The sequence below is a fragment of the Chiloscyllium punctatum genome, chromosome 2, assembly GCF_047496795.1.
Source record: "Chiloscyllium punctatum isolate Juve2018m chromosome 2, sChiPun1.3, whole genome shotgun sequence".
NCBI classification, from domain to species: Eukaryota; Metazoa; Chordata; class Chondrichthyes; order Orectolobiformes; family Hemiscylliidae; genus Chiloscyllium; species Chiloscyllium punctatum.
The window spans coordinates 47,192,357-47,207,656 of NC_092740.1; the positions used below are offsets into that span (position 1 = coordinate 47,192,357).

The 15,300-nt window shown below is 40.7% G+C and overlaps 1 protein-coding gene across 3 annotated transcripts in view; it reads right to left on the reverse strand.

The window, feature by feature from the left end:
- Positions 1 to 15,300, reverse strand: part of LOC140483658 (uncharacterized) — a 97,420-nt gene that overhangs the window by 9,003 nt on the left and 73,117 nt on the right. For all 3 annotated transcript variants that reach the window (XM_072582028.1, XM_072582020.1, XM_072582011.1), the window contains exons 24-30: positions 14,473 to 14,539; positions 8,517 to 8,709; positions 6,197 to 6,488; positions 5,222 to 5,261; positions 4,092 to 4,247; positions 3,165 to 3,543; positions 131 to 383 (exon numbers count right to left, since the gene is read on the reverse strand). In XM_072582028.1, the coding sequence (XP_072438129.1) occupies positions 131 to 383; positions 3,165 to 3,543; positions 4,092 to 4,247; positions 5,222 to 5,261; positions 6,197 to 6,488; positions 8,517 to 8,709; positions 14,473 to 14,539 (1,380 nt within the window). The remainder of the gene's footprint in view (positions 1 to 130; positions 384 to 3,164; positions 3,544 to 4,091; positions 4,248 to 5,221; positions 5,262 to 6,196; positions 6,489 to 8,516; positions 8,710 to 14,472; positions 14,540 to 15,300) is intronic.

Below are 15,300 nucleotides of genomic sequence, written 5' to 3' on the forward strand. Positions count from 1 at the left end.
CATTACAGTAACGCCAGCCCCCAATCTCCCCAAATTTAGTTTATGTAGAGTAATTATATTGATAATATTAACAAAGTCATCTGAAGAGCTCAGAGTGGAAAAAAAAATGAAAAACAGAATGGTAACTTACTTCAGTTGGGGCACTTTGGCTGTCAGGTTGGTGCCCACCTGCCTTTTCAAATGATTTCCTTTTTGCAGCAGGTAAAGTACTTGTTTCTGTTTCCTCAGGATTATCCTCAGATGGGGTAGGTCTTTTTCTAGCAAACCTTGGAAGATTCACGCAGGGTTTCAGAAATGTTGTCCTTTGAGGTTTGGTTGTGCTTTCACTCTCAGAGGGTTTTTTAGATATAAACGATAAAAATCCTCGCGGTTTACGTGCAGGTCTATTGAAAACCAAGAAGTTCATTATTAAAGATAAATAATTTGATTTCTTCCATTGGATTGTGGGAAGACAGAAGATTAATATTCTGCATTAAAATTCTATAAATTATGCAAATTGAAATGAATATTAAGTAAAATATCTAAAGTTAAATAAAACTTTGCAGTTAATTATATATAAGCTAAAAACTTCAGTAGTTCTAATTTGAGTCAGATTTCCAATATTACCGATATCTAAAGTTCAGATCAGTTTAAAAAAAAGTGGTGATGTAAGTTACTAAATTACATGATTGAGAAAAGATAGTTTCCAAATGAGAACAGTTGTGAATAATTGGTTGATCAATGAGACATCTTGGAAATTATTCAGCAAAAGGCCTTCATTAATATGAACATAACAAGTCAATGGAAGGAGGTCAATCACAGACTATAGTTCATGGTCTCTCATCAGTAAATTGAAACAATCTTTTCTCTTCATTTCTCATCTTCATGCCAATTCCAATGTATCTAAAGCATGGATTTCCTGTGTGTCAAGCATAATCTTTCACAATACATGTGATGCAAAACAGCAATTTAATCTATAAATAAAACCCTGTGAACCATTAAGCATGGCCAGAGCACAGAAAAAAGATTGCAGTGTGTATTATTTGATCTAAATAAATAATCAGAAATAATAAACCCAGGTCAGGATTCATTGAATAAAAATAAAGGCTTCTGTTTAAAGCAAAAATTGTCTTTGAAACAGCATTGTACTCATAAATGGAAACCTTACAAGTTGAGAGAATTTGCAAATGGAGATTCAGATGGATGACCAAGTCAGGTACCATAGGGAACCATACCAATTTTAAATGACATCTAACAAAACTTACGGTACTGTTCACATTAAGTCAAAGAATTTTAATTTTTGAAAAAATTCAATAAGTTCACTGCAGAAGCAGATATTGACCAAATGACAAGTTTCCATTTAATCTTCAGTTAAGCAGAAGGGAGCAGAGAACGGTAAAGTTGCTCATGTCCAAGAACTTAGGCTAGGAATTAGCATCTCTAGGCTAGAAGTCAAAACAATTAAACAATTGATTTTCACTAGCAGAACTACTTATGAAAACTTGGCAACACCACCAGCATTAGGCTAATCTCGAAGTCACACACCATCTTGACTGGGAATTATAATCACTTTTTCTTCTGTGTCAAAATTCTGGAACTCTCTTCCTAACAGAGCTAGTGAGTGTCCCTACACCTGAAGGACTGTAGTGGTTCAAGGAAATTGCCCACTGTTACATTCTTCAGGATAATTAGGGATAGGCAGCAAATGTTGCCCACTTCACAGAAGAATAAAAGAGGTGCAATCTCAGGGTAAACATAACTTCTCATAACTATGGAAACGTCAAAGAGATCAAAAACAGTCACAAAAGAAAGCAAAAAATGTGGTATAAATCAAGAAATAGAGCAAAAGCACTGGCAACTGTACAAGACATTGGTATGGCCACATTCACAGTACTGTGTACAATTCTGGTTACGCTGCTATGGGAAGGATGTTAATAAACTGGAACGGGTGCAAACAAGATTTACCCGATATTACTGAGGCTGGAAGGTTTGAGTATAAGGAGAGGCTGAATAGGCTGGGGCTTCTTTCCCTGAAGCACAGGCTGAGGGGTGGTGTTATGTAGGTTTATAAAATCATGAAGGACATAGATAAGTGAATAGCCAAGGTCTTTTCCCCAAGGTAAGAGAGTCCAAAATTAGAGGAGATAGATTTAAGGTGGGGGTAAAGATTTAAAAAGGGACCTGACAGGCAAAGTTTTTGCAGAGACTGGTGTGTATGTGGAACGAGCTGGCAGAGGAAGTGGTAGAGGTACATACAATTATAGCATTTAAAATACATTTGGATAGACACATGGAAAGAAAAGCTTTACAGGGACATGGCTAAATATAGGAAAATCAGACCCGTTCAGTTTAAGAGACCTGGTCAGCATGGGCGAGTTGGGTTGAAGGGCCTATTTCCAAGCTGCATGACACTAGGTCAGACAACCACAGACAGACAAACAGAGGGAACAGTACGCAATGAAACAGATCAACATGATCATGCTTATCCATACACTGGAAAGAATGTTCAAAAGGAAGAGGAAGGCATTAATTTTACTCAAGCCAAGGAGGGAGACCAGAATATGGACAGACAGAACCATACTATATCAAATATCACAAAGAATGGTACAGCACTTCCATGAATGACAGAGGACAATCCCCCTACATGGAGGTCAAGTGAACCAAGTTGTGGCAGAATTTCAATTCAGCTTAGCCTGAGAGATTTGGACATAGTGATAGCCAAGGTGGTGAACAGACCGTGATAAAGTTGCTAATGATAATAACAACAACATGCTGAAATTACGTAAACCAAGAATGAAAACACTTGGGAGAAGGTACAAGAAACAATTATGCAAATGCTGTAGTAACTGACCATTTTACCCTGATATTAGAGGGGTAGAAAGAAAATTTGATAAGAGATTTGCAAGTAAAGAACATGCGTTAGACACTATACGAGAGCACTATATTCAGTAATCTAGAAATAAATAAGTCTATAAAGAGTGTTACAGTCCTTAAGATGTGAGCAATCCTTGGTAGAGAAGGATTGGCAGATTGGTACCAAACTCTATGGTAGAGAAACTCAGGATGCTAGAGATTAAGAGTGGCAGCTTAGTGAAAAGGGATCAGTCTCAAGGACAGCCTCATAGACATCCACATCCAGAAACCAAAAGGTAGAAGATATCAAAGCAATATTTTCCCAATTTTACCTTGTTAGACTTGTACTAGAAGTTGAAGCTTTTTCTTGCATACTACTTTCAGATTGTTCTGCTGTCATTCCCATATCTGTATCCACCATTGCACCCGCATGTATGTCTGCTGCTAGAGTCTGTGTAGAATGTCCTGCTTCAGTGGTAACTGCATGTTCTTGTTCATCAGTTTGATCCTGATTGTGGAATGCAGATTCTGGCTTTTGTTGTGAAAAGTTCATATCAACTGACAAACTACATGCTCCTTCAGCATGTAAAATGTTTCCAGAAGGTGAATTTTTTGGAGTTTTTGGAAGTTTCAGAGCATTTTTATTTTTGCTCGTATCAAGAGTACAAGTAGCTCTCTTTGTAGGAATATTTGGTTTCACTGTGAGTTTTCCTACAAAGAATAAAGACCCAAGGTAAATAGGAAATAATCAAATTTTAAACAATGGATCAAAATCACAAGAACTATGCTTCCTAAACCATGCAGAACATCACATACCAGCTACACACTTAAAATGTCACCAAATTAATAATTGCATTAGTTACATATGCACTCTGGTAGAGAAATCAATAAACCCCATGAATAAAAGTTGTGACACCAAAGCAGTTAAATTATCAAATAAATTGCAGAAATTGCAAAAAAATCCAGTTTGAATCTCTGAACAAACTGATCTCAATAACACTGTTAGTTATGACGAGTTAACACAAACTCAAGATTAGTGAGTGGGACTAAGTTGACAGAAGCACAAAGAAAAATGATTGGATACAACAGTGTGATTATCCAACTGTTCAACAAAATATAGAGGAAACAACTAGGATTAAGCCTGTTCTCAAGTCCATTGTTGCACCAATTGGACAAGTTAGTTGAGTAAATCCACTTCTGCAAGTGTTCAGCATGCAGAAATATTTTAAAAATAATTCATTGTGAAATTAGCTAAGTACCTCTTCTTATCTGTGAAATAGACTTTTTTATTTCTTTAACTGAGACAGAATGTGTCTCAGTCGCAACTTCAACAGGAACAGGATTGCCAACACTCTCCAGGGGGGTAGACGTGAAGCCTTCTGTGGATTCCAATTGAAAATTCATTTCTTCAGCACCTATGAAGAACAAATCAGAACACTTTCAAAACAGGCCATACCTGGTTAACAAAAACAACAAACATGAACAGTGTCAGCAAGATATGGAGGTTATCACTTTAAAAACCATAGAATCCCTACAGTTGTGGAAACAGGCCCTTTGGCCCAATAAGTCCACACCGACCCTCCGAAGGGTAATCCACCCAGACCCATTCCCCCTATCTTATATTTACCCTTGACTAATTCACCTAACCTGCACATCTTTGGACTGTAGAAGGAAATCAGAGCAGCCAGTGGAGGCCCACACAGACACGGGGAAAATGTGCAAACACAGTCGCCAGAGGCTGGAAGCGAACCCAGGTCCCTGAAACTGTGAGGCAGCAGTGCAAATATGAATCCTCAGCTTTCAAATCGTAGCTACTCTCCTGGTCAGTGTGGGGACTGAACCCACAACCTTAGCATTATTAGCAGCATGCTCTAACCATCTGAGCTAACCAATCTACATAACTGGGTACAATTTCTGCTTTGAATACAAATAATGGGATGCAAATTGTGTTTGGTCAAATGAAAAACATTTTAGATAGATGAAACATAGGGCATGACTTAACCAGAATATGAAGAGTTAGATTTAGCAGCGAGACACAAAGTTAGGTGCAGGGCGGAAGAAAATCATGTGCCAGCGTTCCACCTTCTTACTGACTTTTACCTAAGTTCATGTTTATTAATCTAAACAGGGTTACACATTATAAAATGATTCAAACATTTGCTAAAATATTCAAAAAGTTTTTTCGAGAAATGAAATCTAGTCAATGCTTTCAAATATTTTCACACGATTCTGAGAAATAAGGTTATGATGTTCAATCACAAAGAACCAATTATGACAATCATACTTCCTTTCCAATTTGTAATAGCAGGAAGGCAACATGAAAATATGTAAATTATTACCAACATGTAAAAATACTGCCATTATACTTCAAGTAAGAAAATTGACTTACCAGAATTTATCATACCACTTCTTATAGCTGCTGGACATTCCTATATAAAAGACATAAAAGAGTTATCAAACTCAATGAAAGAAATACAGGACAAAAGATTAATAGGAAGTAACTAATGTGTTGTAGCATTTAATATCTTGCAGAAAGGAACTTATTTCTTGCTCATCAATTCTGAAGAATGGTAACTTTTTTCCAATTTGCCAAGAAGTTAATCAATACAAGTTCAGTATTCTGGAGTGTTGTACATGATTTTTAAAATTCCTTTACCAAAGTAAGTAAGCAGTCCCTTCTTGGTATGGAAGCACTATGGAAAAAGAACTTGTAGCTACCTACTTGCTCTTTAGTTACTCAAGTTAACATTGCTGTGCTCTTACACATTAATCATGCCAAGCACAGAAGCTCAATTCTATAGTCTCAAATTCACCACACTTGGATCAGGAATTGTGTTGTGCAGGTTATGGCATCCCACACACTGGTGTGGGTGGGTGCAGGCGGCAGGTGGTTTGATCGTGCTTGCAGAGAGAGACAAAGAAAAAGGAAAGCTCACGCTTTCTTGAGTGGGACAAGGCAGCAAAAGGTTGGGATTGATGCAGCAATCAGCAACCATCCAAAACATTGTACTTAGGCAACGACTTGTGATGTTACTGATAGTAGCATCACAGACACTGCATTTGCATGTTTCAAGAGTTATACCCACACAGTCATTAAAAAAAGGTCATTCATGTGGGTGGTGACACACAGAGAAGTGGTTGTATTACATGAAGCCAAACACACACACACACAGCAGCAAAGGCACAAGTCTAGGAGGAGGAGAATAACTACCAATTAAAACATCTGGAATATGTTTACCCAAGCACAGTACACTGAACACCAGTAGCTCTACTTCACACACTCCATCTGTGAACCACACTACAGATCAGTCTTACTTTCAAGTCTTCAGAGTCAAAATACAGAGAGCAAGAAAAAAAAGTGTACCTCAAGTGAAGTAAAGATGGCTAATTTTGATGGGGCAGTCCCTTCATTTAATTGAACTCTTTCTGTTGCTTCCTCATTGATTGATATCGTCGCTGGACTCTTTTTAATAGGAGGATCTTGTTCATCATCAAAAGCGTGAGCTTTTCTTTTCCTTTGCATCTGTCCTAAATTTGATCTTGGCACATTTGAGCTCCATTGTTGTTGTGTACTTTCTGTACATTGCACAGCTTCTGACACACTAGATACTGTGGGTGCCTCCACTGGTGGTTCAGGGCTGCATGCAGGTGCATAACTGTTAAAATAAGATCTCTTACTTTAAATATATATTTTTGGTACAATATTTGTATTATAAACATGGCCATTTTAAGGATTCTGCACATTTGGATCAAAGATGTTTAAAGTGCATGACAAAACAGTTAACATTTCAGGTTGATGAAAATTCAGCTTATCTTCCTGAAAGACTAATTCACTTTTCCTCTCAAAAAATGCTACCAGCTCTCTCCAAAAATATTTCTGTAGTTTCTAACTTCAGATTTCTAATATCCACAGCATTTTGCTTTTAAAGCACAATGCAAATGAAAACCATTCAAAATTCACCATATCTACATGAGCTCTTGACTAGACCAATCAAAACCTAATCCAAAAACAAAAAACAGAAGTTGCCGGGAAAACTCGGCAGGTCTGGCAGCATCTGTGGAGAGAAAGTAGAATTAATGTTTCGGGTCCAGTGACCCTTCTGAGACCTGCTGAGTTTACAAAGCAAATTTTGTTTTTGTTTTTGTTTTTGACTTCCAGTATCTGCAGTTCTTTGTTTTGTTCTTCAAAAACTCATTTCATTGTCTTTTATTCTTCTCTTAGCGCTACATAGGTAGTTTTCCTCGGTGGCTGCATGCTTAACTGGAAGCTGCTTGACAGCCCAGACTTATTTTGCAAAGGATACTAACAATCTAGAGGCAGAAAAAAAAATCTTTAACCCATCCGTCTCAGCCAAACATTGCATCAACTGAAAGTGCAGCACCTCCTGAGAAGTCACCAAGCTTTCTGTCCTTGGGGATCAGATATTATAGAAATTAATGCAAACATTAATTACATTGATATATTGCTGCTAATACAATCAAACTTTGATATTAAAATTTGGTATTTAGCCAAACATACATTAATGCTAATAATAGCTTTTCCACTCCTCTGAGCTTAGGAAATCAAGCAAAACACCAAACTGGAAAACAAATTGGAAATAAATAAACCAGCCTTTGTGAATGTGACAGCCAGGAAGTATAGTCATATATATATATACATTCCAACTGTTACCAGCTCAGCAGCTATTCACCTTTTTCTATTAATTAAGTCAGAAGTCACACAACACCAGATTATAGCCCAACAGGTTTATTTGAAAAAAACAAGCTTTCGGGACGCTGCTCCTTCATCAGGTAGCTAGTGGGGCAGGATACATAGGGGACAGAACTGATGTGATGTATCTACTTTGGAAATAATGACAGTCTGACTCCAGGTTGGGACAAGACAGACTCTAACTTCACACCTTTAACGCACTGTCTGAGCGGAGATGTCACTTTTTTATTATATACTGATAAAAGCTTAAGTTATCTCAGGGCAGTAAATTCTGGCAGTTACAGATTAATCAATCGAAACTGCATCATCATTCTAGGTGATTATAGACTTAACAGCCATCTAAGTTTGTCTAATAATCACATCAGTTGCATGACACTCTGATGTTTTCCTTATAAATTCTGTGCCCTATTTATCCTGCCCTACAAGCTACCTGATGAACTAGCAACCCTACAAACGTTTGCATTTTCAAATAACCTGTTGGAATATAACCTGGTGTCATGTGACTTCTGACTTTGTCCACCCCAGTCCAACACCAGCACTTTCACATCAATTGTTAAAGACAGTGGTTTGAATCTGAATAATTTATTCAACTCAAGCCATCTTCATTATTAGTATGAATGTTGTTCAGGGCCTTGGAGTACTGCATAAGTTTTTATCTCCTTATTCGAAAAGGAGGTAATTACATTAGAGACAGTTCAGAGAAAGTACGTTGCATTTACTCTTAGGATGAAGATGTTACCTTATAAAATAGAAATTGAACAGGTTGACTATACCCAGCAGAGTTAAAAAGAATAAGAAGTGATCTTACATAAACGTATACAATCCTGAGGAGACTCGATATAGTGTGTACCAGGGCAATGCTTTCATTTATTTACAAGACTAGAAAAAAGGGATCCAGTTTTAATTTTAAGAAAAGGTCTTCCATTCATGACAGAGACAGGTTACATCCCAATCCTGAAAATAAAGGGCTTACCTTGCTGTTTCAGTAACCTCAGCATTTTCTGTTGGCAAGGGAAGGACTGATTCAGCAATCGTCAAGGTGCCTTCTGAAACAGGAGTGAAGGAAGTAGAAGAGGCACCATAATCCACTAAGGAGTAGGCTGGTATCTCAACTAGGGTTAATACAAATGTCTCTTCATTTGGATTTCCCATTGCCATCATGTGCTCTAAAACAAAAGTAACAACAGGGTCACAGAATTTCAATTGAAAGTGCAAAACAAAGCCTGGATTAATTTGAAATTGACCTATCTACAGTTTTTGAAAAAGGCCACAAGACAAATATTATTGTACAGTTACAGTGCGACATACCTGTCAATCCTCCAGGCTTGACCTACAGGCAAAATAGTATAACTTCACTATTTGCTATCCTGATCCACTTCATAGTTACTATGAGTACTTGGCTAAAAGCACAGGCTGCTTTGAGAAAACTTAAGATAATGCATTTGTCTACCTAATAGCACAAATTAACTCCTCCATGAAAAATACTTAATACTTGTCTTGTTTCAGTTGTTAATGAATACTTCACATCTTAACCACCTAGGATTAAGCTTTGAATGAATACTGGATCAAATTTGACAGAATTCACAAAACTTCTGAAGTTCCAGTAATTAAACACTTTCACTAATTGACAAATCATTAATTCATCTTCAACTATTCATCTTCACAAAGTCTTCAGCAATTGCGTCAAACCTCAACATCTGAAGCTTTGTGCCCCTTGCAATAAACACTAACATTTCATTAGCCTTCCTAATGAAATGTTAGTGTTTATTGCAAGGGGCACAAAGCTTCAAAATAGTAAGTGTTGATACAGTCATACAATGCCTTGGATTGTGTGGTAGTTTTACTGTCTTTACTAGTGAAAAGAGAATTGCATTGGAAGCAGATGGGAGCAGGCTGTTTTGATCATTCCTGGGATAAAGGAAGTGAGGAAAGGTTGGATAGGTTTAGCCTGTAGCTGTTGGAGTTTAGAAGAATGAGATGGGCAGCATGGTGGCACAGTGGGCAGCACTGCTGCCTCGCAGCTCCAGAGACCTGGGTTCGTTTCTCTCCTCAGGCGACAATGTGTGGAGTTTGCACATTTTCCCCGTGTCTGCGTGGGTTTCCTCCAGGTGCTCCGGTTTCCTCCCACAGTTCAAAAATGTGCGGGTTAGGTGAATTGGCCATGCTAAATTGCCCGTGGTTTTAGTAGAAGGGGTAAATGTAGGGGAATGGGACTGGGTGGGTTGCGCTTCGGCGGGTCAGTGTGGACTGGTTGGGCCAAATGGCCTGTTTCCACACTAAGTAAACTAATCTAATCTTAATCTAATGAAGTAATAAGCATAGGATGTCTAAAACACATTGGGGCAAAATTAGGCATGCAGATTTCCAATATGTGCTGCTGGTAAAAGAAGCAGCAAAGGGCTTTTGCCCGAAACGTTGATTTCGCTGCTCGTTGGATGCTGCCTGAACTGCTGTGCTCTTCCAGCACCACTAATCCAGTATTTGGTTTTCAGCATCTGCAGTCATTGTTTTTACCTTTTGTAAAATTGATCCTATTCTTGTAAAAAGCTTAGCAGGAAGAAAAAGCAAACTATATTATTAGATACTGATCGTCAAGGAATGGCACTTAGTTCAGCCATACAGAATGAGCTTAATGTCTTTTTATTGTAGAATCAAGTTGATTCTTCAATGATTCAAGGGCTTTGTCTCCATAATTTTATGTTTTTAACTGACTATTTTGAAACTTTTGCTTACACTCGATTTCCGAGTTAATTTGAAGTGATTTTAAATCAGGTCCCACAACGGTTTTCCGATTTTAATTGTCTATGGTGATCAGCCTAGATTTCAATACTTCAACAGGGGAATGGAGTTGGAGCGTAAGGATTATAAGATGAAATGTATTATAAGTACATGGAACAAATAGGATGGACCAATATTTATCTATTGTACACTCATAATATTGCAAATTTTTCCTGTGTGTACTCTGAACTCTCTAGAATCACCTCTCAAATATTTCCTTACAAAGCAAAAACCACTCTTTCCACCTGGCTCACAACTCTAACAGGGATGGCTCGTTGAGATTTGTATAAATGCCACACAAAGAGCATATGTGCATAAACAGAAAGCCAACATTACTGGTAAGCAACAGAAATCAGAAGCACAAAGACGTGCTGTGGGAAATTTAGAAACATTTTTAAAATTTATAATTTTTAAAAATGAAAACTAATGCAAAGCATTCCTAGTTGTCCTTTTTGGCACAGAACAAAATGATGCCTGGTTCCTAGTGCTGTACTTCTCCAATTTCCATCCCAGTGGCAGAGGTATGCTTGCTTACTGCCAATTCCAGAACTGTTCTTTGTTGCTACTCCCACCAGTTCTGCTTTTTCAGCCAAAACCTCTGCATCTCTTGTCCCCAATATCCCAGAACCCTCACAGTTGCTGACATCACTGTGCTCGGAACATAATGATGTCAGTGGCATGTGCACAAACACTTCCTGTGGCCTCTCCTGTTGTTGACATTCTGGGCTGAGTTTGAGCAAGTACATGGAGAGGGGCCAGTTTGGCATGATGGATGATCACAATGATAGTGATCAGTCTTTGTCTATGATACCGTACGACCTCCCTTAGCTTTCCTCCAATACATTCATGGGATCTTTCACACCCACTAAGACAGTTAAGACCTCAGTTAAAGGTTTCATTCGAAACACAGAATTGGAAAACTTCACTGCCCTAATAGTTTTTAGGGTTTAAAAGCTGGTGTTTAAAATCTGCGAGGAGAAAGTGAGGACTGCAGATGCTGGAGATCAGAGCTGAAAATGTGTTGCTGGAAAAGTGCAGCAGGTCAGGCAGCATCCAAGGAGCAGGAGAATCGACGTTTCGGGCATGGGCCCTTCTTCAGGAATGAGGAAAGTGTGTCCAGCAGGCTAAGATAAAAGGTAGGGAGGAGGGACTTGGGGGAGGGGCGTTGGAAATGCGATAGGTGGAAAGAGGTTAAGGTGAGGGTGATAGGCCAGAGTGGGGGTGGGGGCAAAGAGGTCAGGAAGAAGATTGCAGGTTAGGAAGGTGGTGCTGAGTTCGAGGGATTTGACTGAGACAAGGTGGGGGGAGCGGAAATGAGGAAACTGGAGAAATCTGAGTTCATCCCTTGTGGTTGGAGGGTTCCTAGGCAGAAGATGAGGCGCTCGTCCTCCAACCATCGTGTTGCTATGGTCTGGTGATGGAGGAGTCCAAGGACCTGCATGTCCTTGGTGGAGTGGGAGGGGGAGTTGAAATGTTGAGCCACGGTGTGGTTCGTCCGGGTGTCCCAGAGGTGTTCTCTAAAACGTTCCACAAGTAGGCGGCCTGTCTCCCCAATATAGAGGAGGCCACATCGGGTGCAGCGGATGCAGTAAATGATGTGTGTGGAGGTGCAGGTGAATTTGTGGCAGATATGGAAGGATCCCTTGGGGCCTTGGAGGGAAGTAAGGGGGGAGGTGTGGGCGCAAGTTTTGCATTTCTTGCGGTTGCAGGGGAAGATGCCGGGAATGGAGGTTGGGTTGGTGGGGGGTGTGGACCTGACGAGGGAGTCACGGAGAGAGTGGTCTTTTCGGAACGCTGATAGGGGAGGGGAGGGAAATATATCCCTGGTGGTGGGGTCCGTTTGGAGGTGGCGGAAATGACGACGGATGATATGATGTATATAGAGGTTGGTGGGGTGGTAGGTGAGGACCAGTGGGGTTCTGTCCAGGTGGCTATTGGAGGGGCGGGGCTCAAGGGCGGAGGAGCGGGAAGTGAAGGAGATGCGGTGGAGGGCTTCGTCGATCACGTCTGGGGGGAGATTGCAGTCTTTGAAGGAGGAGGCCATCTGGGTTGTACGGTATTGGAACTTGTCCTCCTGGGAGCAGATGCGGCGGAGACGAAGGAATTGGGAATATGGGATGGCGTTTTTACAGGGGGCAGGGTGGGAGGCGGTGTAGTCTAGGTAGCTGTGGGAGTCGGTCGGTTTATAGTAAATGTCCGTGTTGATTCGGTCGCCCGAGATAGAAATGGAAAGGTCTAGGAAGGGGAAGAGGTTGAACAGTTCATCCACTTTACCAACACCTTCCACCCCGACCTCAAATTCACCTGGACCGTCTCAGACTCCTCCCTCCCCTTCCTAGACCTTTCAATTTCTATCTCTGGCGACCGAATCGACACGGACATTTACTATAAACCGACCAACTCCCACAGCTACCTAGACTACACCTCCTCCCACCCTGCCCCCTGTAAAAATGCCATCCCATATTCCCAATTCCTTCGTCTCCGCCGCATCTGTTCCCAGGAGGAGCAGTTCCAATACGTACAAACCAGATGGCCTCCTTCTTCAAAGACCGCAATTTTCCCCCCAAGACGTGATTGATGATGCTCTCCACCGCATCTCCTCCACTTCCCGTTCCTCCGCCCTTGAGCCCCACCCCTCCAATCGCCACCAGGACATCCCATCAACCTCCATATACATCGTATCATCCGTCATCATTTCCGCCACCTCCAAACTAACCCCACCACCAGGGATATATTTCCCTCCCCTCCCCTATCAGCGTTCCGAAAAGACCACTCCCTCAGTGACTCCCTCGTCAGGTCCACACCCCCACCAACCCAACCTCCACTCCCGGCACCTTCCCCTGCAACCGCAAGAAATGCAAAACCTGCGCCCACACCTCCCCCCTTACTTCCCTCCAAGGCCCCAAGGGATCCTTCCATATCCGCCACAAATTCACCTGCACCTCCACACACATCATTTACTGCATCCGCTGCACCCGACGTGGCCTCCTCAAATTGGGGAGACAGGCCGCCTACTTGCGGAACGTTTCAGAGAACACCTCTGGGATACCCAGACCAACCAACCCAACCACCCCATGGCTCAACACTTCAACTCCCCCTCCCACTCCACCAAGGACATGCAGGTCCTTGGACTTCTCCGTCGCCAGACTATAGCAACACGACGGTTGGAGGAAGAGCGCCTCATCTTCCACCTCGGAAGCCTCCAACCACAAGGGACGAACTCTGATTTCTCCAGTTTCCTCATTTCCCCTCCCCCCCCACCTGTATCAGTCAAATCCCTCAAACTCAGCACCGCCTTCCTAACCTGCAATCTTCTTCCTGACCTGTCCGCCCCTACCCCCACTCCAGCCTATCACCCTCACCTTGATCTCCTTCCACCTATCGCATTTCCAACGCCCCTCCCCCAAGTCCCTCTTCCCTACCTTTTATCTTAGCCTGCTGTACACACTTTCCTCATTCCTGAAGGGCTCATGCCCGAAATGTCGATTCTCCTGCTCCTTGGATGCTGCCTGACCTGCTGTGCTTTTCCAGCAACACATTTTCAGCTACCCAGAGGTAGTGTCAGCCTAGATTGTTTATGTTCAAATCATGAGTGGAGCTGAAATGGTCAACCAGTTCAGAGACAAATGATAGCTGACCATTCAATCTCCAATTTAAGCATCCAGAAAACACGTATTATAGCAATCAAAGAATCTATTCCTAGTTATCAGTTAAAAGGTGCAACGCTGGAAGTTTAGATACCATTTACATATCAGGAAGGAATACATAAGATGTAATATAAACTCCTTACTAATGGGTATTGCAGTATAGTTATCATATAACTAGACTCGTAATCCAGGGAATGGGAATTTAAACTCCATGCAGCAGTTTGAAAAACAATTCAACTTTTCTTTGAAGTGCTCAGTAAACCACTCAGTAAGTAACAAACTGCTACAGAATATATATGTTACAGTTGAGCAGCTTTGTAGAGCTATGAGAGATAAGCAATAAATACTAGCCTTGCTGGTGACATTTAATCATAATTATGATTTATTTTAAACAAAATTTGTAACCCACTGACAGTTAACTTTTTCCCTCCATTTTTAATTTCAAGCAGTAAACTTGCAAGAGTGAAAATGGAAAATTAATTTTTAAAAAGCATGCAAACTTACCTAAGTTTTCCTCAGAAGTGTTCAATGTCTCCTGGTGCTCTGAATTTTGAGCTTCTGTGATATTAATCTGTAAACATCATTTAAAAGTGAGTTTGAAACTATATAATGCAATTCATTCTTCCCCTCTTTAATGGTATGTGTTGATTGCAGTAAACAACCAAACAAACCAAACAACCAAATAAATTTGCATATTTTTGCACCCCCAACAAAATTTTGCCTGGAAAGGAGGATAATCCAAGCTTTACATTACTCCTCAGGACAAAAACAAACATCTACAGTGAAGGTTCTATTTTTTCATCAGTTACATTTGAACTTATTAAGTCTGCATAAAAGTGCTGCTAAGGTCAGACTGCAGATTGCACTCCTCAAAGAATTTGTTATTCTTTCTATTTGCTTTTAGTCAACTTCAAGCAGATATACATTCAAATACATTCAGTACAGAATGGCTCAATGAGTTTGTAACACCAAAACTACACCAAATCTACATTTGTCTCACTTCCAGCACTAGGCACATTGACTTGAATATTATGACATTTTAAGTGCTTATCCAAGTATCTTTTAAAGATTGTAGGGTTACCCACCTCAACTACCCTCCCAAGCAGTGTACTTGAGACCACCACCACCCTCTGGGTGAAAAAGGTTTTCCTCAAATCCCCTCTAAACCTCCTGCCTTTCACTTGAAAAGTGTGCCCCTTGTTACTGACCCTTCAACTAAGGGTAATTACTGTTTTCTATTCATACTGTGCCCGCCTCTCATGATTGTATACAGTTCTCTCAAATCCTCCCTCAATCTTCTCTACCCCACAGAAAACAACCTGAGTTTATCCT